The 23658-nt window shown below is 40.9% G+C and overlaps 2 protein-coding genes across 5 annotated transcripts; one reads left to right on the forward strand and one right to left on the reverse strand.

Annotated features, from left to right (window-relative positions):
* The first annotated feature begins 1000 nt into the window (after positions 1-1000).
* Positions 1001-12621, forward strand: tmem184ba (transmembrane protein 184ba). Of its 2 annotated transcripts, none has more exons than XM_039616672.1 (9): positions 1001-1370; positions 1453-1503; positions 3056-3331; positions 4564-4729; positions 7467-7557; positions 8193-8360; positions 8640-8809; positions 8899-9093; positions 10082-12621. In XM_039616672.1, exons 3-9 carry the CDS (start codon positions 3068-3070, stop codon positions 10309-10311), a joined length of 1284 nt encoding a protein of 427 aa, XP_039472606.1. In that variant the 5' UTR covers positions 1001-1370; positions 1453-1503; positions 3056-3067; the 3' UTR covers positions 10312-12621. The 2 variants fall into 2 exon arrangements, with proteins under 2 accessions (XP_039472606.1, XP_031604685.1); XM_031748825.2 differs by having other exon boundaries at positions 1002-1370; positions 3098-3331.
* Positions 12622-14419: 1798 nt separating this feature from the next.
* maff (v-maf avian musculoaponeurotic fibrosarcoma oncogene homolog F) lies at positions 14420-20395 on the reverse strand. 3 transcript variants are annotated; one of them, XM_039616589.1, is made up of 4 exons: positions 19954-20395; positions 17695-17828; positions 17378-17470; positions 14420-17191 (listed from the first exon to the last, which is right to left on the reverse strand). In XM_039616589.1, exons 3-4 carry the CDS (start codon positions 17408-17410, stop codon positions 16748-16750), a joined length of 477 nt encoding a protein of 158 aa, XP_039472523.1. In that variant the 5' UTR covers positions 17411-17470; positions 17695-17828; positions 19954-20395; the 3' UTR covers positions 14420-16747. The 3 variants fall into 3 exon arrangements, with proteins under 3 accessions (XP_039472523.1, XP_031604720.1, XP_039472522.1); XM_031748860.2 differs by lacking the exon at positions 17695-17828 and having other exon boundaries at positions 19954-20394; XM_039616588.1 differs by lacking the exons at positions 17695-17828; positions 19954-20395 and adding an exon at positions 19512-19905.
* Between the last annotated feature and the right edge of the window lie 3263 nt (positions 20396-23658).

Here is a 23658-nt window from a genome sequence, read left to right on the forward strand (position 1 = left end):
AAATTGTGCATGCTAGCCCCACATCAACCCTTACTGGCCCCTTCTTTTTGCTCTTCTTCCAAGTCTAACTCTCTGCTTTTGCACCTATTCATAATAAATAAGATATGAATTACTGTAGATGAAAAATAATGTTGTCAGTCAAAATAAACTTAAGGACTTCAACCAGACCTCCTGTGTTACCAAGTGGAATGTTGTTCCCAAATTCCCAGGCCTTGATAATGGATAATGAAGGTCTATGATAGGGTGTCAAATGTGGAAAAAATATTTTAGAAGTGAAAGAAAAAAAGGGGTTTATGAAATTACATAGTTATACAATTGTAAGGGAAAGATGTAAGCATATTCACTTTTTTTGGATCATTTTATTTTTAAATATGTCCACATGCACAGCTACAGCTTAAACAGGCTACTTACATATGGAATATTAATAATATTATAAAACTAACTCTGAAAGGGGTCATTCTGTCACAATATAATACTTTCACTTATACATTTTACTGACATGTACCTGTAGGGTACCATTTTGAAAGCATTTGAAGGTTGTTTTTTTTTTTAGATTATATTAATGCTACTGTGATTAAAGTAGTTTTTCTAATCACTGCTAACTGTTGCACTTAAATGGCACCTCACTAGCCATCACTAATGCAATTGGTTAGACCTGCGCTTTTCTGCCATGAAAAGCCTACAGAGGTCTACAGAGCAGTTTGAAAGTAAATGAAAAAGTAAAATAAAGTTGTTATACAGTGTCCGTTTCCCACACACTGACTACACAGTTTGGACAGGAAGTTGTAAATGAATAGTGACTCATTCACTTAGTGTGTAGGAGCACCTTTGTTTGTGCAGCACCCACACTTTCACTGCTGCTGGTCTCTGGACCAAGAATAGAACCGCGCAAGCTCAGTGTTAAGGAGAAAACCCCGCCCCTTTCCGGATAATTAAAAAGTAGTCGGTAGGTGATTGGCTGCGTTGGCCCGTCCTCGCGGAGTAGGCGGGACTGTGCGATCTGCAGTTAATCCGACAGGGATTGGACTGGAGCTGGATCTTGAGCGCAGACAGAGAAGCGGAGGGGAGTGTCTGAGTTTACCGCTCTAACTCCTGAAACACCGATAAAACTAGGTGGACGCTAGGTGTTATAAATGGATAGGAGCAACAGAAAGATAGAGTAGAAGTTGTGTAACATGACAGACAAACTTTAGAGGTGAGTTTTTGGGGTGAGACGCTGAGGGTTAACGGCGCGGTCCACCAACGACTCAACATGGATGTCCGGGGAGCAACGGTGCTGCTTTGAGAAGGAATTAAGGCCGTTTGTGGGTTATTTCTAGCCGAAGATTTTTTTGTGTGTGACGGAGCTGAGGAGGATTTTAAATCAGCGGGTGAGTCTAGACTCTAAAACAAATTACAACACTTCTATTGGTACCTAATTGCTAGCATAATAAAAGTGTGTGTCTGTTTCAGGCTTACAGTTCAAGTTCAGCTGTGGATTGTTGTAGCTAACATTTAGCAAAGGTGAGTCTTTTTTTTTTTTTTTTTTTTTTTTTTTTTTTAATCTTGATGAAATGAATATTTTTCTTATTTCAACTTTGTAATTCATTCCTTCAGCTTGAATAAATCACAGCAGCATAATAGATGATTACTGGAGTAACTGAAAGGCACACACAGATTTTTAGCGTCGTTTTGTTTTTGAACAGTCTGTGTTGTTGTTGCCTGTATGCCTGCTGATCCAGTCTGGCTACCATGAATGATAAACATAAACCCCGTCAGCCCCCCATTGCCCCTTTCCATCTGTTGCTTTTTTCCCTGACCCCCTGCCTCTCCATATATTATTCCCGTGTGCGTGTGAGACTGCACAGACTGACCTTTTATTTATTTTCCCCTTTCACATGGCTGGTATTATATGTGTGGCTGCTGATGCCTTCACTTCTTCTTGTTGACATATGCTGATCCCCTGCAAACCAATACAAATGGCCTGCTGTCACACACATCTTAGCCCCACATATAAACGCCTTTAAGCAGCCTAATTTTATCGACCCACTAAATTCAGTTGTTACACTTTAATATAATTTATTTTAAGAAAGTAAATGGGAGGACTGCTGATCTGTGTGTGTGTGTCTGTGGGAGGAGGGGTTGTCATTATGTCAGCTTGTGTGCTGTTTGTGTCATGTGCTGCTCTGACAGACAGCACGATTAGTGAGACTGAAGGTTACCATCTCTTGCTCACAATCAGTGTCCACTTATAGCACTCACGCCTGCTGTTTTTATTTATTACCCCTGGTTCTGTCAACAATGACGTGACAACTGTCTGTCAGTGAGCAAGAACACAGACACCCTGAGAACATGCCCATGGTTCGTCAGAGCCAGCGAGCAGCTGTCCCCATCATTGGGAGCTGTTGATAGGGCTGCTCACCTTAAAATCTTTTGTTCCTATCTATCTAAATTTCCTCAGGCTGAAAGTGGTTCTTGTTCAGCTAATGATCATACATGAAAAAAATGCACCCTAAAGTGTGACATTATAAACTTTAACAAACTATTTTAGGCCCATTCGGTGTTGTTATTATGTCCAGGGTCCACATCAAGTCATATCATCAGGATTTTATTCTGAGTATGCAGTTAAATGACAGAGAAATGCAGAAACTGAAAACAATTCTCTTTAAACGTCATGTTTTGCTGTTAGTCTTTCTGTTCAAAAAGCATTTTCTTACATTTTAAGCCCTGAATGGATGATAGCTGATGAGTTTGCCTTCTGTTAACGTAAAAAACAGAGTTAAAACGCTGCTGATAGACATCGTTTTACATTGAGTTGAATGTGGGGGCCCATGAGCAAACAGTCCACACATATTCTTTACTCAGAGTGTAGAAATATTTTGACCTAGAGTTTGTCTGCATTTATTCTGAAATCTCCTCTTATCACAGATTACACATTACACTGATAACACAATGTGAAATCGACATTCCAGGTTGATGATTACTGGTGACTCTTCATACTTCATGGATTAGATCACAGTGTGATCACTGTTGGATAAGAGTTTCAACAATCTGATGTGCCTTTTATTCTGTCCAGTTTGTGATGTGAATGCTTGACCAGCGTCTACGTCACTTCCAGATGTTAAAACTGTGGAGGCGAGATGTGCCGCTCTCAGAGAGGCTGAGGGAGGACTCTCCTCTTGTTCCGGTACCTGGCCCCCCACCCACGGCAGCCCCGATGGGCCCCAATATTTCATGGCTTCCTGAGGCCCCACTGCTCAGCTCGGATCTGCCTATCTTTCTGATGACTCCAGCGGCGCAGGCTGTGTCTGGCTTCTTCGTCTGGACTGCACTAATCCTCACCTGTCACCAGGTAACAGCTTCCTGGTGTAGACTGTTTATAAAAGATGTTTGGTTTTTGGAACTTGCAGGGGCCATATTTTGATTTCACGCGAGGGTGGAGTGCTTATTTATCAGCTAAGCTAGCAATAGCATGCTTAGATTAGTAAGCTGCACCCAGACACTGTAGAGGTGCTTTTGCACAGACTCAGTTAGCTATTAATTAGTGCTAAGTAACAGACTAATAATGTTAAAGTTTCATTCACAAAAAAGGAGAACAGACATCTTGGCTGGTTGTTTGGTACTATCAAGTATTCAATATTATTTATACAAAAACAGTTCAGACTTTGAGTCAGTGACTGGAATTTGCAGAGAGCTAGCAAGCTAAAGGCAACAGTTGCATGTATCAGCATCCAAATTGACTACAATAATTGAAGCCTTAATAAAGTTTAAATGGGTGAGTTATATAACAAAAAATATCTCAGTAGTTCTTATAAGAATGTTAATTGCCTATAGAGATGAAGACAGTTATTGTACCAGGCTGTGAGCAGGTGCTTAATGCTGCAAAGTTGGGATCCAATCTCAGGTGGCCATCAGGGGGACTGCAGCTTTTGGCACTTGCACATTGGCTCAGCGCTTGTCTCCATGGGCTCGTGCTTGTTTCCCAGTAGTATCAGGAGAGATAAGGCTATAAATCATCAGCTCTTCAGTTCTACTTTTACTATAATATATTGTTTGTGCTCTGCTCGAAGTGCACATGTTGGTGTTTGACCGAGCAGACGGTCTGTTCTGATGGATGTGCTCACAAAGAAGACAGACAGGTGTGTTTGTTTAATGCACAGGTGATGTGATCCAGCAAACACGCTCAGGCTGAGAGAAAGGCAGGAGTTGCTGGGCAACATCCCACGGCAGGTTTTTTGTGACACAGAGCATGAATACACATACAAAGGTGAAACTTTGTGAAACCTTGAAAGGCTTGTATAAAATCCCATTCCGGTGAGTTGAGCTCAGGGGATGTATTGATTAGTGAGGTCAGTGACATGGACCGACTCATAAGATAGAAAAAAGGCATAAATGACTCATAATAAACAAATCTGAATGGAGGATCTACGTAACAGCAGATGATGCTCATAAAACCTCTGCTCAATCCTGAGTTATAAGGACTCTCTGCTCACTTCCTATGAAATCATCCATGCCCCTCAAAGTAGACTTGTGATCATTGTAAAAACCTGCCAGTATTCAGAAAGTTTCTTCCTCCTGTCCTAGATCTACATGCATCTGCGTTTCTATAGCTCACCCAGGGAGCAGCGCCATATCGTACGGATCCTCTTCATTGTTCCCATCTATGCATTTGACTCCTGGCTCAGCCTCCTGTTCTTCACCAATGACCAGTACTACGTTTACTTTGACACCGTCAGAGACTGCTATGAAGGTGAGGATGTGCTGTTGACTTTATCTCATCAATGCCAAATTCAACAGTTTTATTCCCACCTAGAAGCCATCCATGCTAAAACTCTGAGCTCTCATGACCCACTTGGCCATTTGTGTCCCATTAACAGAACTCTCTGATTTAAATCCTTTTCACATCTTTGCAGGCAGCTTTTCCAGTTGAGTTGCTGAAACACATTGTGGTCAGATTAGAGTGGAAATGAATAGTCTGCTCCGTCATCCTTAACAGATTATCTACCACTACAAGTCAATGTTTATTTTGTAAAGTACCCTCTCACCCTTATTAGATTCTTGCCTTTTCTGCATTATATTTTTGCTGTGTCTCAGCCATTTTGATTTGGGCATAATTTTCTGGTTGGATTTGGACAGCTGGCTCTGAGAGGAAACATGACTCCAGTCTGAGTAGAGACAGGATGAGTTTAATGATCACTAAAAATGGAGTTAATAAAAAATCTGGGCTCTGTTTTTGTTTTTTTTTTTTTTTTTTTTTGGAGATGGTGAGCTGGCGGCTTCTCTGCTAATGGTAACTCAAACAAAACAGATTCCAACCGACGCGTTGGATCCTGCTCTATTCAAGTCAGGAATTGTCAGAAGACGGTGAAAGGAAGTCGAATGCCTCCACTCCTCAGTCTCTGAGTTTAGTTGTCACGATAAAGCTAAAAATGATCTTCTTATTGTGACGCTGGGCTCACACGTCGTGTCCTGTGTTGGCGAACTGATGACGTCGCATGCTTTTGAATGTGAACTGATGGGGATCTCTATGTTTGGTTTTGCTTTTGGCAGGAAGTATTATGTTCGTCATATTGCTTTGTCATACATATGGCTCACCTCCTCCGTCTCCGCGCTCTTGTCCAAGTCTTCACTCCCTTTAGCATTTCTCTTCCTCCACTCGTCAGCCCTCATCTTCCCATAATGCCGCTGAGCCCTGCCCAGATCTTTTCCTCGGCGAGGACCGACTTGTTGCATGGCAACCCCGCTCACAAATTTCCCTCATCAACCAGATTGGCTGCATCTGATAATGAGTTTATCTCAACCAAACTTGCTGCAAACTTGCTCCTACTGTTCTCATTGTATGTCAGCCTACTGTATCACCGTGGCAACTAGTGCTTGCAGGCGGGGGTCCTTGGGGAAAAGTGAAAGAACATAATGGTAAACAGCCAAGACACAAGCAGAGCTGCTGGAAGCAGATGAACCAGTTCTCATCACTCAGCTCTGTGGACGAGCTTTTTGTGTTTGGCATGTGTGGCATCTTATTACCTGAGTATTGTCTGACAGGCGTCTGACGTCAGACGCAGATAGAAGGCAGTGGGAAAGTTGTAGAGAGAGTTTGGGTGGAGTTAAAAACAGAGCGAGAAAATATGCAGTGATAACACAGCTGCAAAGAGCTGATGCAATATAGTCACTGTCAGCACTACAGACACTCCTGTGTTATGGCACAATGCTTGCACGTGCACAGTGCTTTTGTGAACCTCCCATGCACAAACTTGGCACACACCCAGGATATGTTACATTTTCACACTTCACAGTGAATTGATGCACAGTCACTACCCTTGTCTGTATTTTGATTCAGTTTAATTCATTTTCATCTTATGCATTTAGTTCACAAAAGTTATCTAAGAGTGGATTTTCCTTGCATGCACGCAAACACACCCCTGCGAGAGTGCGTGTATGCACGCAGGACTGGAAGGTCCTCGGGGGTTAATGGGATTAGCACTGTTGTGTTTTTTATGAGGCTCCTGATATGTAACACCTTCTCACTGAAGCAGCACAGAGGAGAGAAAATAGGCGGGTGAACATTTATTAGCTAGTGAAAGAAATAAAACTTAATTTTTAATATCTAAAGAATGAACTAAAGGTCACGTTCTGTCAGGTTACATGAATTTTTCCATGTCTTTTTGCATTGTTCTTTGCCAGTAGAGTATCACTGCATTTGATCTGAACATAAGTAGCGCTTGCTTTCTAATACTAAATATAAACATGTTTGTGATTGTGTAATGGTCACACTTTAGTAGAGATTTATAAACAGCTGCTTCCCCCTTTCTTACAGTGAAATATTATTATGCTTTATGTCCCTCTGACAGTATAAAAATAATTTCATATGATTACATCAAGTGTGGTCAGCTGTTGTTTTTGAGCTGCACCTCAGTTTTAATTGTGCTGTATATTTCCGTTCGCATGATAAAAAAAGTGTGACAGGAAGTGATGTGTTTGTTATTGTGTGACTGCTGGGAGGACTGTGAGTAATCGAGTGAGTTACTGCTGATTTTTTTTTTTTAAGTCTGCTGTGAAAAATATGGACTATTTTCTGACAATTTGAACTCTGTATTGTGAAATGTTTAGTTGTTTATATACATATAAAACAAATGGAGCCAGATCTGTAATCAAACATGTTTAGAAAGTCTTAATATGTTTGTTATAACATTAACAGTTTCAGTGAACAGGCTCCAGTCATGGAGGACAACACAGACTTAGAAAATCAATTATAAAATCGATTGAATGATGGCTCATTTCCAGTAAGCTGCGGCCCTTAGATTTCTGGTATTGTGCATGTTGGTTCACTGTCACACTGTCATGACTTCTGGGAGACTTGAATGTGTCAATGATGCCATCATTTGTTATTTCAAGTTTCCTACAGTGGTTTGATAAGAGCTTTTCCAAAAACTATCACATATGTAGCAATTCTAACCAAATCAGCTTTTTTTCCCCCTGTGTCTCTTCAGCATTTGTTATTTACAACTTCCTGAGTCTGTGCTATGAATACTTGGGAGGAGAAAGCGCCATCATGGCTGAGATCAGAGGGAAACCAATAGAGTAAGTTCAGCCTAAAAGGCCTTTAAAGTGAACCTTATGCTTTCCTTTTGTTCCACTGGTGTGAACTTGTATTAAACATGGGCAAAGTTTAAAATAATCAGGGTGTGTGTACAAATAATCCCTGTAAGTCCCTAAAAGCTCAGGCTTCAGACTCTAAATGGTGTATTTCAGATGTTGTTGTTTTTTCCTGCTGTGTATGAAGAGCAGCCAATCAGCAGAAAGTTGTCCTGAAACAGCTTGTTCAGTCAGACAGTGAACAGACGGACCCCACCGAGGCCTATTAGAAGATAAATATGGATTATTTTGAACTGTGTGTGAAGCAAAGGTGCTCTAGTCAAGTCCAAGAATGAAGTTATGCAGCTGAAAAAGAGCTTTTTTTTAAATTTTTTGAATGGATTAAATTTAATTTAACCAGGAAGTGAAACTGGTGAGAACATGCAGTGTGCACACAGAAAGGCTTTAGCAGGACCTCATCTTCCTGTGGGGTAACAGTGCTAACCACTGAGCCACCCATGGTGTAGCCATAATAAGTCCGCTTTAAACAGTTTGTTTTCATGACATGGACTCTTCTTTTTAAAAAATACAAACTATTGCTCAACATGTTTTCCCTTTTCCCTGATGTTTGGCTCCATCAGGTCCAGCTGTATGTACGGTACCTGCTGTCTGAGGGGAAAGGCCTACTCCATTGGCTTCTTGCGATTTTGCAAGCAGGCCACTTTGCAATTCTGTGTGGTTAAACCGCTCATGGCTGTCATCACCGTCATCCTGCAGGCCTACGGCAAATACAAGGATGGAGACTTTAAGTAAGTGCTGCAGACAGGAAGAAGGTTGCCAGCTAAAAACTCCACGAGCTCGTGGGTTGGTGGTGTACTTGGTGGTGTATATCTGTGAGAATCCAGGCGTTTTCAGGCGTTTCACAGCTTCCACAACATGAGAATTACCACTTTAATTTCTAGATTAAATGAACACTTCAGACTTTAATCTCTAATGGGAGCTTTCAACAACCACAAAAGGTAGTCAGAACTAACCCCAAACACAAACCAGGATCATTAATGCAGTTTTATCTGATCTTCACTCTGCAGTGTTGCCAGCGGTTACCTGTACGTGACCATCATCTACAACATCTCCGTCAGCTTGTCGCTGTACGCCCTCTTCCTGTTCTACTTCGCCACCAGGGAGCTGCTGAGCCCTTACAACCCCATGCTCAAGTTTTTCATGGTCAAGTCGGTCATCTTCCTCTCCTTCTGGCAGGGTAGGTCAGCGCGGCACAAGACACCACACAACGTTTGTTATGAAAACAGGTGGAGTGACAGCTTCCTGTGCTTATTTATTTGTGGTCAGGTATGCTGCTGGCCATCCTGGAGAAATGTGGCGCCATCCCTCTGATCAACTCAGTGGAAGTGTCCGTTGGCGAAGGAACAGTCGCCGCCGGTTACCAGAACTTCATCATATGCATCGAGATGTTTTTTGCGGCGCTGGCCCTGCGGCACGCTTTCACATACAGCGTGTACAAGGACAAAAGTCTCGATTTAACAGGTGAGAAGGAAGGCGGGGAAAGAAGGGAGGGAGGAAACAGGGGGATTTAACACATCTGTCGTAAAACGTTTACCGTCTTAAAAAAGAATTGAAAAACAGTCTTTCACTTCGTGTTTGTCCTCCATCTCATTTCCATTTGTTTCAATGCATATTTCCTCATTTATCCTCCATTTTTTTTTTTTTTTTTTTTTTTTTTTTTTTTTACTTCCTTAATTTTTTCGTCTTCGCCTTTATTTTTCACCTCCCGATATCCCATTTCTCATTTTCTACTTGCCTGTTTCTACATATCTATCTTCTTTTTTTTATCTTCTCTTCTCTGCTGCACTCTAAAGGACCTGTTCCTACATACGGACAGTTTGGTAGGTTGAACACCGCCCTTGTGCGTTTTCACACTGCTGCTATTTCTATTTTGATTTGTTGAGCTGCATTAAGCCAGCAGTTTCTGTTCTCTCTCTCTCTCTTTCTCTTTTTTTAAAATCTCATATTTCAATTCAGTTTTGGTTCTTGTGCTGACATTTGCTAAAGCCCCCCCAACCTTTCTCTTTCTCCCTTTATGCAGTTCTCCCTGTTTTACTTCCTTTTAAATCACTGCGAACCCCTTTTCTTGCCTCCTCTCTAAATCTCATCCACAATTGCCCCCCGTCCCTTTCCCTCACTCATTCCTTCTTCTTACATCCTCTAAATCACTGATGCCCTTTTCCTTTTTCTCCCAGACTTTTCCCTTGTCTTAAATCAGTCCTCTTTCTGTTTTTGACTCTTTTATCTCTCTTCCTTTCTCCTCTCTCTCTCTCTCTCTCTCTCTCTCTCTCTCTCTCTCTCTCTCTCTCTCTCTCTCTCTCTATGCTTAAACATTATAAATCCACTTTCTTTTAATGCTTATCCTCCCACCATCCTTCCTTTTCTTTTTTCTTTTTTTCACCTGCATCCACTCTCTCTATTTTTCACCCCAGCTTTTGGCCTCTAACCCTTTTCTACGGCTCTCCCGTAGGCCGCTGCGCCCCCATGAAGAGCATCTCCAGTAGCCTTAAGGAGACAATGAACCCGGGCGACATGGTCCAGGACGCCATCCACAACTTCTCCCCGGCCTACCAGCAGTACACCCAGCAGTCCACGCTGGAGCAGGTGGCGCCACCGCCGGTCTCCCGTGCCCACAGTGCCGTCAGCGGCCGCGGGGACACAGAGAAAACGCTGCTGCTCAGCTCAGACGACGAATTCTAGAACAGAACAAGTCAAAAGCGGGCGAAACTTGACATTAGACTGATGTTTTAACAGCTGTTGGTACTCTGCTCTCTGCAGCCGATCCCCCTCAGTGTACGAATCAGTAGTTGCTTGTTTGTTTTTGTTTCCCCGGTTTTACGGCTGATCAAAAAATGCAGGGGCCCGCCTTTCCCAAGGGTCACAAGTGGGAACACGGTTGAGTTGTGAGTCACACTTTCAGATAATGACTCATAGCTTTGGAACAAAAAGTGGAAAAAAGCTGCATTTCTTTTTTTTTCCTCCCCCTCTCTCTCTCTCTCTTTTCAGCACAGTCCTGTTTCCCCTCCCTTGTGTTTAGCAGCGGAGCTGTAATCTTCATTGGTGTGTTGCTATTTATTTGTTCAGATTCACATTTTGAAAGCGTGGCAGTTTCAGGTAGTCTTTGGCAGTGTTTACCAAGGTTTCTTGTTTAGACATAATTCATAAACTTGAAAGAACATTTAGTCAAGACATTGACTGGTTGGTCAAAGTGCTTTAAAGCAGTTTTCAGTGTTGTGGAGGTCTTAGTAGTGGGGGGTGAGAGACCCTGTGCAGCAGTTGGTGATGCATTTAAAGGGAAAGCAAGTCAAAAACAGGAGTTAATAAACACAACACATGGATCAATGTTGTTATTGATATTGCAGAGGGGGAGGAAGAGCAGCTCATAGATTACAGAGTGCATCTGTGGCTGTGGCAGCAGAGCCGGTCGGGATTACACTTGTGTAATTGGGGCGTTATTTGAATGGCCGGGATTAAAGCTTCTGCTTCACTCTGATAGTAAGACCTCTCCAGCCGCAATGTAGGTTAAATGGATTGAGGAGAAAACAGAAGAGGAATATAGGCTAAAGCTAACTTTAGATGCCTTTTCTCGTTACTGGAGCTTTGTCGAAGCTGGGTGTACTGTAGTTCACGCTCAGGGGCGAACAGAAGTTTCAATTCTACTCTTAGCTAGGTGTTGTGCTTTGATTTTTGAAAAGAGGATACATTTGAATTTGATAAGATATCTGAAAAGATATGGCAACTAAGGCAAGGAGTGTGTGGGTAACTGCCTGTGTGGCAGTTAGTTTTGCAGGGATTTAATAAAACATTTTAGCGTGTGCCTACACAGCTGTTAAATGACAGTACATCATTCTGAGTGCTGTCACAACCTTAATGGACATCATGCCTCCAGCTGACAGAGCCAACGTACAACTCTCATCTCATCAGATTTCAGTATTGTGATTAGTTTATCTTTCTTCATCTTGACCACATGTGGGTCCTAAATGTTGCTGTTGTTGACATTGCTGCGTTTCTTTGAGTTGGATTCACTTTTATTCTTCCAGTCAGTCTCTTTTTATTTTTTGGTGTAAGTTTACCGCAGTCTAAGCTGTTTTTTTTTTTTTTACATTTATTTGTAACTGGATTTCTTGAGTCATCTGAATGACTCATACGAACCTGCCAACATATTTACTTCTACTTTCACTGCTTTGCTGCAGCACTGTCTCTACACCAGGGGGCCACAGGGAGCACGTTTGGAGCCAGTTGTAGGTCCTAAACATACAGTCAGAGCTTGAAGCATATTTTTAATGCACCAAGAAAATGCTTGTCACTTTTTTTTTATGTCTTTTTAGGACTGTCTTCTATTTTCATTGGAAAGCAGAAATGTGTCCCATGTTCAGACAGTGGTTACGTTTGTTGTTTTTTTTTTTGTTGTTTTTTTTTGTTTTTTTTCTTCATTTAAAAAAAAAAAAATGTTGTGCTTCTGCCTGACACATTATTAGTTCTAAATAGGAGAGAAGCCACGTTGTGCATGCAGGAGCAGCCTCTTATTTATAGACACTTTAAAAACGGGGTTATTTTTAGCGATGATGACACTGAGGTTGCACTGCAGCTCCTACTGACAGGTTGCTTGCGTGGCATTAAATTAACTCTCAGTTTAAAAGCAAAGCAGACAGTATGCCGATTTGCACTTTCAATGCCATAATTCACCCTTGTACTCCTCATCTTTGTCTGCAGCCATGCTGTTTGCTGCAGTGTGAGTTGTTCTTATGTGGGAAAAAAATGTTTGTTGTAGACTAATGTTGCACATAAAGTACATGAAAGTTTTAAGTGCTATCTACAGGAGTAAATGTACGTTTAAATAATCATATATACTGTATAGATTGATCACAGGAGAAACAAAGGCCTAGTTTTTTTTTTTACAACTTTTGTTTCATTGTTTTTTTTGGTTTCTAGTTCTTTGTATATTATAATGCTGCTCACAATGCTTCTGTGTCACGTTAGATGGAAAACCATGAAAACAAAATTAAAGATATTTACTGTTTTTTTTTGTGTGTCAAATTCACATCATTTTCCTCTAATGTGGCAAATAATAAGGTATTTGCCCTGTGATGCTAATTGTCTTAAAATAAAATAAGCTAGGACAACAAAGTAAATGCTCTTCAGCAGCGAACATATATTACACACGACCTCCATCTTCAATTCACTTTTCTTTTTAGGTCACCACTTCCTGTTACAGTTAAGACTTTACAATATCAAAGAACGCTACCTGATGATCCCCCAAACACTCGGTGACAAGTGTGGAGGAAGAACTCTCTTTTTAAAGGAAGAAGCAAGGAGGGAGTAGTATACAAATACTTCTGTAGTAATTTCATAAAAATATATTGAGAGTGATAGATAAGTCCAAAGGATAAGCTTTATCTATGTGCAGCTGCATAACTAAGGGATGACACTGGGTCACATGATCAACTCCTCTAACTATAATCATTGTCATAAAGAAAACTTTTCCACCCAACCTCAGAGTTAGACAAGGTCTTGTGGTCTTTGACCCAAACTGGAAGATGTTTCCTACATGGAGAGGAGCCTGAAGGCTCTGCCTCCCATTATATTTCTAGAGACTCTAGGAAACACAAGTCAGCCAGCAGACACACAATCTCCACACTTACCACAGAGTACTAGATGTGATTTATACTGGAAAACCGCCTCCAAACACCAGGAGAGATTTATCAGAAGAGCTGAAAAAACACAAGCACTTTTTTCTATAGAGACTATACATTTAAGGTTTACCATAACAGTGATTCAGAATATACATTTAACAGCCACTTCATTAGGTTCACCTGTTCAACTGCCTATTAACGCAAATATCTAATCAGCCAATCAAATGGCAGTAATTCATGATCAAGATGACCCACTGAAGTTCAAACTGAGCACCAGAATGGAGAAGAAAGTCAATTTAAGTGTTGCATGTTTGTTGGTGCCAGATGGGCAGATCTGAGTATTTCAGAAACTGCTGATCTGCTGGGATTTCCCCACACAGTCACCTCTAGGGTTTATAAAAAATGGTCTAAAAAGAGAAAGTATTGAGTGAGCAGCACTTCTCTGGACAATGCCTCTTTGGCGATAGAGGTCAGACAATGGCAAGACTCCTTTGAGCTGATGGAGAGCAACAATAGCTCAAATAACCACTTGTCAAGGCATGCAGAAGAGCAGCTCTGAAAGTAAAACGCAAACCTTTCAGATGGGCTACAGCAGGTAAACAAGATGAAAGCATGGATCCATCCCATATTGTATCAGTGGTTCACTCTATGTTACCAACACAGTGTACCCATCTTCTGCTTCCAGCATGATAACGCACAATGTGACAAAGCTTAAATAATCTGAAACTGATTTTTTGAACTTGAAGTTCACTGTACTCAAATAACCTCCAGTCATCAGATCTCAATCCAGTAGAGGATCTCTGGGATGTGATGGGACAGGATGGACGTGCAGTCAAAAAATGTGTAGCAACTGTGTGATTCCTTGCAGACCAAAATCTGCAAGGAATTTTTCCAGCATCTTTTTGAATCTGTCATGAAGAATGAAAGCAACTCTAAGGGAAAAGGGAGTCCAACCTGGTAGTAGGTAAGTACACCTAATGAGTTGTCCTATTAGAGTAAATTGCTATAAATACATCAAAAACTGGAGGCCAATTTCATTTCACCATGGTTCTGCTAACCACTCGCACATGTAGCATGACTTTATCTTTGCATCCAGACCAATAAGTTTTGCAACACATCCTGTAGATCCGCTTCCTCTCATGGACCACACACGTTCCAAAAAAAAAAACCAAGACCACAGTTTTATGTACAATATGTACAACATTTATTATAATTAATATATAAAATAGACAATGTACTTAAATTTTCACAATAGAAAAAATACAAGTAATAAATACAAAGACCATTTCTGTTTTGCAGGTATTATAAAACATCCAGCAGGGTTTGACAGATGTGAGACGTTAAAATATAGAGAATAAATGCTTTGCCACACTAATACTCATATATAGCTAAATATATGCCTCATATCTTTAGGAGTTATTTGTCAACACAGTTTCATGTGTTACCATGCCTACTTAATATATTATATTGCTAGCACTATTCAGTGGCCTAAACTCCCATGAAATTTAAGCCTGCTGAGTGAAACAGGCCTACGTCAGACGGAGGCTTTTCAAGTGAATAAAACACCACCTCTATGCACCTTCTTTTCCAGTCTGCTGTGCCTACTTTCCTTCTCCATCATCCGGCTCCTTCTCAACCCTCCACTCTCACCCTCGTCTCCATCAGTCTTCTCCCTCTCTCTCTAACCTCCTGTGTATCTTGCCTGCCCCGCCCATTCAGAAATGACCTCAATTTTTTTTTTCTCCGCACAAACAACATACGATTCATCTTAGAAAAATAATGTCCCTCCAAGATATCCACGACGACGAGCTAGTACAAACATTGCAAAAATATACGTAAAACACACACATATACACGCACGCACGCGCACACACGCACACAAATCGTCATACATCAATATGGCCATTGGCTTTGAGCATATTTCTACACAGCTAATAATCAAACGTTTTGTAAAGTAATCATCGTCGCCACGCAGCACAATAATTAGACGTGAGAATATCCTCAGACTAGTCATAAGTACTTTTTGAAAACATACAGAACATCACAGCACTCGTTAGCTTGTCTTGTCATAATATCTACTTTTAAATACAAATAAAATTTAGAATATATATATATATATATATATATATCTGATAAATGTCACTCAACATTTGCGTCTCTCAGACATTACAAACAACACAACAACGGGAATGTTTGCAGAGGATTTGCATCGGCTTGAGCGTAATTCCTACCAGACGTGATTCCGCTTCCACACATTCGTTTATTCAATTATTTATTTTAGCAAAATGACCAACATCTGTCGTCAGAAGGAGGAAGCCACCGACACTAGACTTGGCCAAACTGCTGCACGGGAGTTTTCATGAAACGAGAAATTTGGGATTAAAGCTCAGAAAAAGATGGAAATCCACAGAAATCACAATGAGAAATAAGAAATGTGTCGTTTCAGACAATCAGGAGGACTGGTGAGCTCCTTCATACACTGAAGGCACTGCATTAATGGGAAAAATGAGCACACAGATAGTACAGAATTGTCTTTTTGGACTGGTGAGATCCCCCCCACCCAAAAAACTGGAAAATCTTAGTGAATCAACAACTTAGAGAAATTCACAATACACTCAGGCAGCACTTCTCAGCCTTTCTCTGACCGTTTCTGCTCCCAAAAGTCTCATGACTAAAGCAGCTAGAGAGCCATCAATGGAACGAGGTGAACACAGATTAGATTATCCCACCGGCACATAAAGTGACATAAAGGGTGAGAAACTGCATTGACAGGGAATAAAACGAAAAAAGAAAAAAAAATATAGGGGGGTGGGAACACGAGGCTGAGCTAAGCTAGTGATTTCAGACTAAAAGGCATTATGGAGACCGAGGAAGCTCCACCCTGGCATTTTGCTGTTGGTCAGGTGCCATAAACGGAAGCAGAAAGCCGCCCCAGCCTTTAGGTAGCATAATCAGGCTACACCAGCCTCGCTGTGGGGGTTTGCTGAGGAGTAATGGTGCTCAGTAACCCTGTTTGGCTTGGTTGGGCTTCAGTCAGAGTCCCCGTGTAGCTCAAGGGAAAGACTGTGAGGGTTTTTTGTGCATAAATATGTGCGACGCCTTGTTCACATTAAACAGAATTTGAAACTTTGAGTGCTTCAGGAAAATAAACAATTAAAAAAAAAAAAAAAAAAAAAAAAAAAAATCACTGAGTAAATCTTACTTGACCAGACTGCTGTTTCATGGAGGATCGTCAACAGAGGACATCTCTATCAAAACTACAGTATTGAACCTGTTTCTGTTTCCTTGTTTGTTAGAAAGGTGATCGTAGCTGTGATCGGATTTCTGTCAATTGTAATGTGAACAAGGCGCTTAGTATTTTCCTATTATTACAAGTCATCCTGCTCTCCTGCTTGCGTGAGTATTAAGGCCTGCAGATGTGTGCGTGTGTTTGCATTGCAGGCTTCCCCGTCCCCACCCCGAATCCCAAACCCCAAACCCCAGTCTGGTTTCAGCATCTCCTTCTAGGATGGCTCCTGCTCCCTTTGTGGCTGAGGCTGCTGCGGACTCTTCACGATGGTGATGACTGAGGCGGTGTTGAGGCGAGGGGCCGTAGCCAGTAGGCTGCCTCCTCCCGCTTCCAGACCCCTGGCGAATCTCTGAAGCGCAGCCAGGCGTGCGCTGAGCCCCTCCAGCTCCTTCCTCATGCCGGCGTTCTCGGCTCCGAGCCTCTCCACCTCTCTCTGCAGCTCCATCTTCTGCTGCTCCAGGGCCTCTCGCTGAGACACCCGTTTGACCCGGCAGCTGGCGGCATATCCCCGGTTCTTTAAGGTGCGACGCCGCTGCTTCAGCTTCTGAATCTCTTCGCGGGAGAGACCACGCAGGTGGAGATTCAGCTCTCGCACCGACAGGGACATTAGCTCGCTGTCCGACAGGAAGGGCACGTTCTCGCCGCATTCCTGCTTCACCTGAAGTAAAAACAGGAGGAAACAGGAAGAGAGGAAACATTTAAAGGAGGAAGAATGAGAAAGAAAAACATACTTTCTTTTCTTCTTCGTTTTTTCAAAATTACAGTTTTCTCTCTTGAAAAAACAAAAACCCCCACAAAAACAAAAAAACCCCATGACTCGGTTTTATGTCTGGCTGTGTTTTACCTTCAGAGCTTTGCTGTTTCTTTCTGTCGTCATGATCCAGTTGTCTTTGTTTTTTCCCCTCCCCAAGCACCAGTAAAACCAGATACACACAATCTGAAGGAACACAAACACAAACAACATCACATGAAACGTGGGACACTGTGCATTTTTGGTTCATAGTCTGCCTGACATTCACCATCCGCTCACAAGACATGCAGTCATGCACTACTGAAGAAAAAGGAGAACCTGCAGATCTTTCGTGCTTCTCCAAAGCACGCCGTCTCATTATAATTTGTGGTTTCATGTGAAAGAAAGGGGAGGTTTTGAAAGTGACATGCCTTTCTCTGTTAGCTGGAATTATCAGGAGGAAGTTATCATGTGGCTGCCCTTTGGTTGCTCAAAGCAGGTGTCCTAACCAATTCCCTGAACACTTCCTCTTGTCAGCACAACACCAACGGTTCGAGGCTCTTGGCTTCAAAAAAAGAAAAAACTTGAACATGGGGTTTTTAAAAGCGACAGTTTTCAAACAGTTAAACTTGAAAAATTACAATACTTGATTTGAAAACAAATCTGTAATAACATTTCTTAAAGAGTCTACCTGGGAAATACAGGTTTGACACAGACTCTTATCAGGACTGCCTACACACCTTTCAAATGCCACAGCGTGGGATTAAAGTCTAACATAAGTGGGCCAACTTCAACTTCTACCCCCACCTTAGTCACTCCTTGGCTGCTTATTTAAACAAAAAAAGAAAAGATCACTCAGCACTTCAGCTGGAGACATTTTTTGTTGCCTTTCCTTCACCTAGAAGTGGTCTGTTGACGTGACGTGAAGGTACTCTGGGCCAGCTATACAGCTAAAACATTTTGTATGATAATGTTTAATGAAGACCACCAAATTTCACTCTGACATCATGCAAACCATGGGGATTTTCCCATCTTACTTTTGCAAATTCACTCTGTTAACTTTCTCATTTATTGCAACACTGGATTTTCTCCTTAGGGCGAATGGTCTTTCCCTATGCCACTCTCACGCTGTAGTCCAGAAAGGGCGAGAAAAAACACAGTAAACACAGAAAGCTGCATGTCATGACAGAGCGCTCACCGCTTACTTTAAGGTTGTTGTTGACCTTTTGGCAGCGTCTGTGATGAGCTAAGAGATGAGTGCAGTCGTCTCTTTTTCTTTATTTTTCTTCCTGACACCCAGACTGATCCCTAACAACCTTTTAGCCTCTTTTCTCTTTTAAATCATGAATCACCAAAAAACAGCGTGTGTTCATTTTAATTATTGAAAAGACATCCACAGCTTTATTTAAATCGTGTCATAACACTTTTACAAACCTCAGTTATATTGTGACTTTTCCTCTTTAAATTATACATAAAAGATACAGACCTGATGCCTTAATGACTATAAAAAGAAGACTGCTGATGTGCTTAGACATTACAGGAGACGACTTACATTTCCAACAAGTGAACCACAAGCAAAACATAACCAAAAAGGGTCATCTGAGTTAAAATGTCACGTTTGATCTCTTTCCTTCTGGGGGGAATCCCATTTGCTATAACTGCGTAGTCATAATAAATAAAACAATAACTTGCTGCACGGGCCTCCAACTCAGGCAAACTGGATGGTAAACTAAAAGGGCTAAATAAACAATGCTATTATGGCCAGACAATAAACTGCATTTCCCGAAATGCGTAGGAAGTAGAGGTTGCAGCAACAGCGGTTGTCCAACCAGCCGTCGGACTCCGGCTGTAAACCGAGGAGACCGCCGTTTCGTAAAGTCAGGGTGATTCAGCAATAAAGCCCTTGCTCAGCTCCACCAAGACTGCCGGTCAGTACAAATATAGGAAAACCGTGGGTGACCGCGTCTTTCTCGGTCAGTCCAAACAACACAGGATATCCACATTTGTGCCACACTATAAATACCCAGTTGGAGGACATAGTAGTTTTTGTTTTTTTCTTAAGTAAAGTGGTAAGCAACAAGTGAACGCAACGCAGCTAAACCTAAGCTATAGCACGATTTCAGAAATTCCACTCCTGTCTATCTTCAGTACTTAATATACAATGATTAAATACCGAATGGTTAACACAAGCCAGGCCTGGGACCTATATTTATTTATTTATGTAGCTCCAGTTAGCATCTAGCCTTACCCTTAAAGAGCGGAGCTGGACACCGTAGGGCAAATGTGCGCTATAGTAAACAGCTATCACTAAAGCCCCTTCCGACATGTAGACTTTTATCCATTTAAACTGTATTTAAGCACACTTGTGAAATAAGGAAGTGATAACTCCCCCCTCCGGGTGTCAGTCTAGCCGAGATATAGACAGAAATATGCAGAGCGGGGCCAAATTATTCGTATCATCTTAAACATGCTAGTATGAACTGTTAGCAACTAGCATAAACGGTTAGTGACAGGCTAAAGGAGATTAAAGCCAACTGCTGACTGCTCATTTGTCCTTGGTTGGTTACCATTCGAGGACTCTGGTTGGCACGTCCCCCGGCAGATACCATTCCTCTAGTGCTCAGCTGTTACCCTGAATACCGGCTAAACATTTTAATGTTTAGTATTTTTCTTAAAAAGTAATGATTTACCTGATGGCTCGACGCAACTCCGGCGACAAAATGTCAGTCCGCCTTTTCCCGGAATTACTCCGCTGCTCTCTGAGGTTGGATTCTTTCATTCATAAAAAACACAAGCGACAATGACGTCAGGCCTAAAGAATGAGGGCGGAGCCAAGCCCGCCCCCGAGACGTACTCCGAGAGGATGTAAACAAGGAATCCCTGAATCCCAGAACTTTTCCATGACCATCCCCCAGCCACTCTGGAAAGCCATAACACCCTAGGAGAGGATTCAGAGTCAGCCTTTCCTGGAACTATCCAGCCCAACGACGCTGAAGTTGAAAACTCCAGCAGAATTCAACAATAACAAGAAACTATTTCAACTTAACCCCAACTTATCAAACTTATCAAAAGCTATAATTTACAGTTAGGAGAAAATTCCACGAGCGTCTTTTCGCCGAAACACCGTCCTGTTAGCCACCTAATAATAATAATAAAACGTCGAATACGTCTTCTTCTGGTTCTAATTTAAAGATTACTGATGCTTCCGTATGTAGGGACATTACTGCCCCCTACTGGACAACAAGCGGAGAAGCATAATAGCGTTAAAAAGCTTTAACATGAAAAGCAATTTGAAATTGCTTTGTTGTTCATTTTACTTGATGTAGAACTAACAGAGCGACTGTCAGAGGAAAACAGGATCAATTCTATAATACTGTGCTCATATATTTCGATCACTGATTTTAATAAAAGCATCAGAAATTTTCCATAATTATTTCCCCAATTCCTATTACCACAAATCCCACAGGACCACTGATATATAAACACTGTGCAGCAGGACGGTGATGCAGCACCAAAAGCTCCAAAACGTGTTATTAAAATGAGGTAAAAGTTTCCACTGTATCATTTCCAAACTTTAAAGAAATACTGTTAGTCATTGGCTGACATAAGAACTTTCTTTGTTTTAGCTCTTTAAAACATTTTTTTCCAATACATTATATGACTTCACAATGACACAAAAGATTAATACACTACAATATATTTCCATATTACCAGTGCTGACATCAGCATAAATGACCTATATAAGCTGCTGATGTCATCTTGCTGACTCAGCTCAAATGATCTATAAAATATTGCTGATATTGTCATGCTGACATCAGCAAAAGGATCTATTACAACTAAAGCTATAAGAGTATTTCTGTATGGAAAATTGAGTTAAATAAAAGTGCTAATTTTTAAACTGCATCCATCTTTTTTTTTTTTATTGTTTCCACAGTGAAAGGAGGGATTTTTTTAATCATTTCTGTTTGTGTGCAGGGTCGCCCACAGAGTGTGAGTCATAAACATTACATTTTTACATTCAGCAGGCTGACATCAGCGTGTTGTATTAAACCAGGCTGAGGTCAGCATGTAATAAAAGCATCAAAGTTTTAGTACAACACTTGTCGTTCAGAGGAAGTTCAGTGGTCTTTTTATTTAGTTTTTTTTTAATCTCCATCCTGTAAAATGTTATACACCAGTCCTATAACAAGGACATGATTTGTGACAAAAACGGACAGAGTGATTTTTGTTTTGTTTTTCCCATTAAATTAATTCAGGAACCACAATGATCCTAATCTGAGGTCTGTCAGTATATTTTTGACTGCTGTCAATGCAAAAACTTTAACCAATAGAACTCTGTTTTAAACCCATGGCATTTACAATAATAATGTAATATCTGTGTAATTTCTTCTAATTAAATTAATGTGCACAATATTCCCAGTCTCTCGTTTTCTTCTTCAGACACTCACAATCAAATGCAACAATAAAAACAATTTAAGACGTTAGAATTAAATCCCTCTTCCATTTTGGAAGCTGTGCCATTTAACTTCAACACTTGATCTGAAATAATATCAAAAAGCATCAAAACAAATTCCTGACAATTTAAAGAAAGAATAAATATTCCACTGCAGTAGATTTGTAAGGAAACGGTCTGCTTTGAGGACTGATTTTTACTGGGGTTTTTTTTTTAATCATATCTCCCAATCTTGGGTTAGAGAAGGAGGATCCCTGTTCATTTACTTCCTGTTCCTTTAAGAGTCAATAAATATGTTAAATGACTCTGCTCTGACGGTCAGGTGAGAGTCGATCTTTCCACAAATGAATGTTGCTGCTTTCTCTGTCAGTCATTTACAGCTGCTGTTGTCACTGTCTGACAGAGAAGGGGAGGGGAGAAACCCTCAATTCCTCCAAGCAAATTGTACCAACATATATGTTATTTAATGAAGAAACCATACAATGAAAGAGTTTTGTCTTTTGTATTAACATTTATTTTGAAACAAGATAAAAGTTATTAAATTTAAACTTAAATATAATAGCTGCTGGTCGACTGGTATTGAAAAAGGATCCTCTGGTTGGAGGCAGCTCAAGAAGCAGTAGCTGTTAATGGTCCTTTGAGCTGGGTTGAGGTGTTACAGCCTAGGTGAGGTCTGATTTAGACACCCATACTCCATCTGCTCCACCAAAGCCAATTCTAATCTTTACAAACGTTCTTTTACAAACACCACTGGACTTTTGAAAACAAGGTTTGACATCTTTAGGGTTTTTTTGTTGTGGTTGTGTTTTTTCTAGACAGCTGATTTTATTCTATCACAGCATTGAGGAAGAAGGTGCAGGGCTTTGTTGAATTTAGGAAAATTACTGATCTCAACTGCACAGGTAGCTAAGTAAAAGAACATCATGATTTACAGTTAATTTTAGACTTGGTCCAATTTTGAAAGCGCTGTACACAAATTTCATGTGCCACGATTACAAACCTTTTTTTTTGAATACTTGTTTTTTTTATTTCAAACCAAAAAATGTACCTTAAAAATGTAAATGCACGAGCAAACTACTTGTGACTAAACACATCTACATTTTTTGTAGAGTCTGAGTCTTTAATGATACAGTTTTTCCCAAGTGTTTACACACAAATACTTGACTACAACTGATGCACCAACCCCCTGAGCCAATTCCGCTAAACTACAAGCACAATTCCTGCTTTTCACTCAAATTGCAGTTTTAAAACACACTTTTTCAAAACACTACACACAATTCTCTGCATTTGGCACAATTTTCATGAAGAAAATCTCTTGTTTGCACAAAAAACACACTGGCATTCAAAACTGTAAACTCAGTTGCCCTACTTGCATACTAACTCCTCACATGGGTAAACACCTTTCACACATAATTGCAATTAAGAAATCAGAGCTTTATAAAAGGGCAACAGGTGAGTTCTTCTGTTTTGGAGCAATGGATGCCAACAATGGAAAAAGAGGCAGAGCCAGAGGAGTGAGAGTAAGAGGAGGAGGATGGGGAGGACAAGGAATGTAATCTACGATGAGATCAAAGCAATTTTTGTTCACCATGTGGTCAACCATGGTGTAACAATGAGGGTGGCTGGGCAAAGAGTACAGCCAAATCTGAGCAGGTACACTGTAGCATCCATCATCCGGACTTTCCGAAATGAGAATATGTAAGAAATCTCACTGTACTCAATGAGTGCATTACTGTAGCACAGTACTGCCTGTGGACTGTTCTGTAGGCTGTGAAAATACTGCAAAGTATGTTTCATGTATTTGGGAAATGTATACCTACTTTGTATTCCTACATAGTAGGCCTATTCACAGTATTTTACAGTATACTTTTTGTATTGCAGAGCTGAAAACTTACCAACACGAGGTGGTCGGGAACATCTTCTGTCTCCTGAACAGGAGACT

The sequence above is a fragment of the Oreochromis aureus genome, linkage group 8 (genome assembly GCF_013358895.1).
Source record: "Oreochromis aureus strain Israel breed Guangdong linkage group 8, ZZ_aureus, whole genome shotgun sequence".
NCBI classification, from domain to species: domain Eukaryota; kingdom Metazoa; phylum Chordata; class Actinopteri; order Cichliformes; family Cichlidae; genus Oreochromis; species Oreochromis aureus.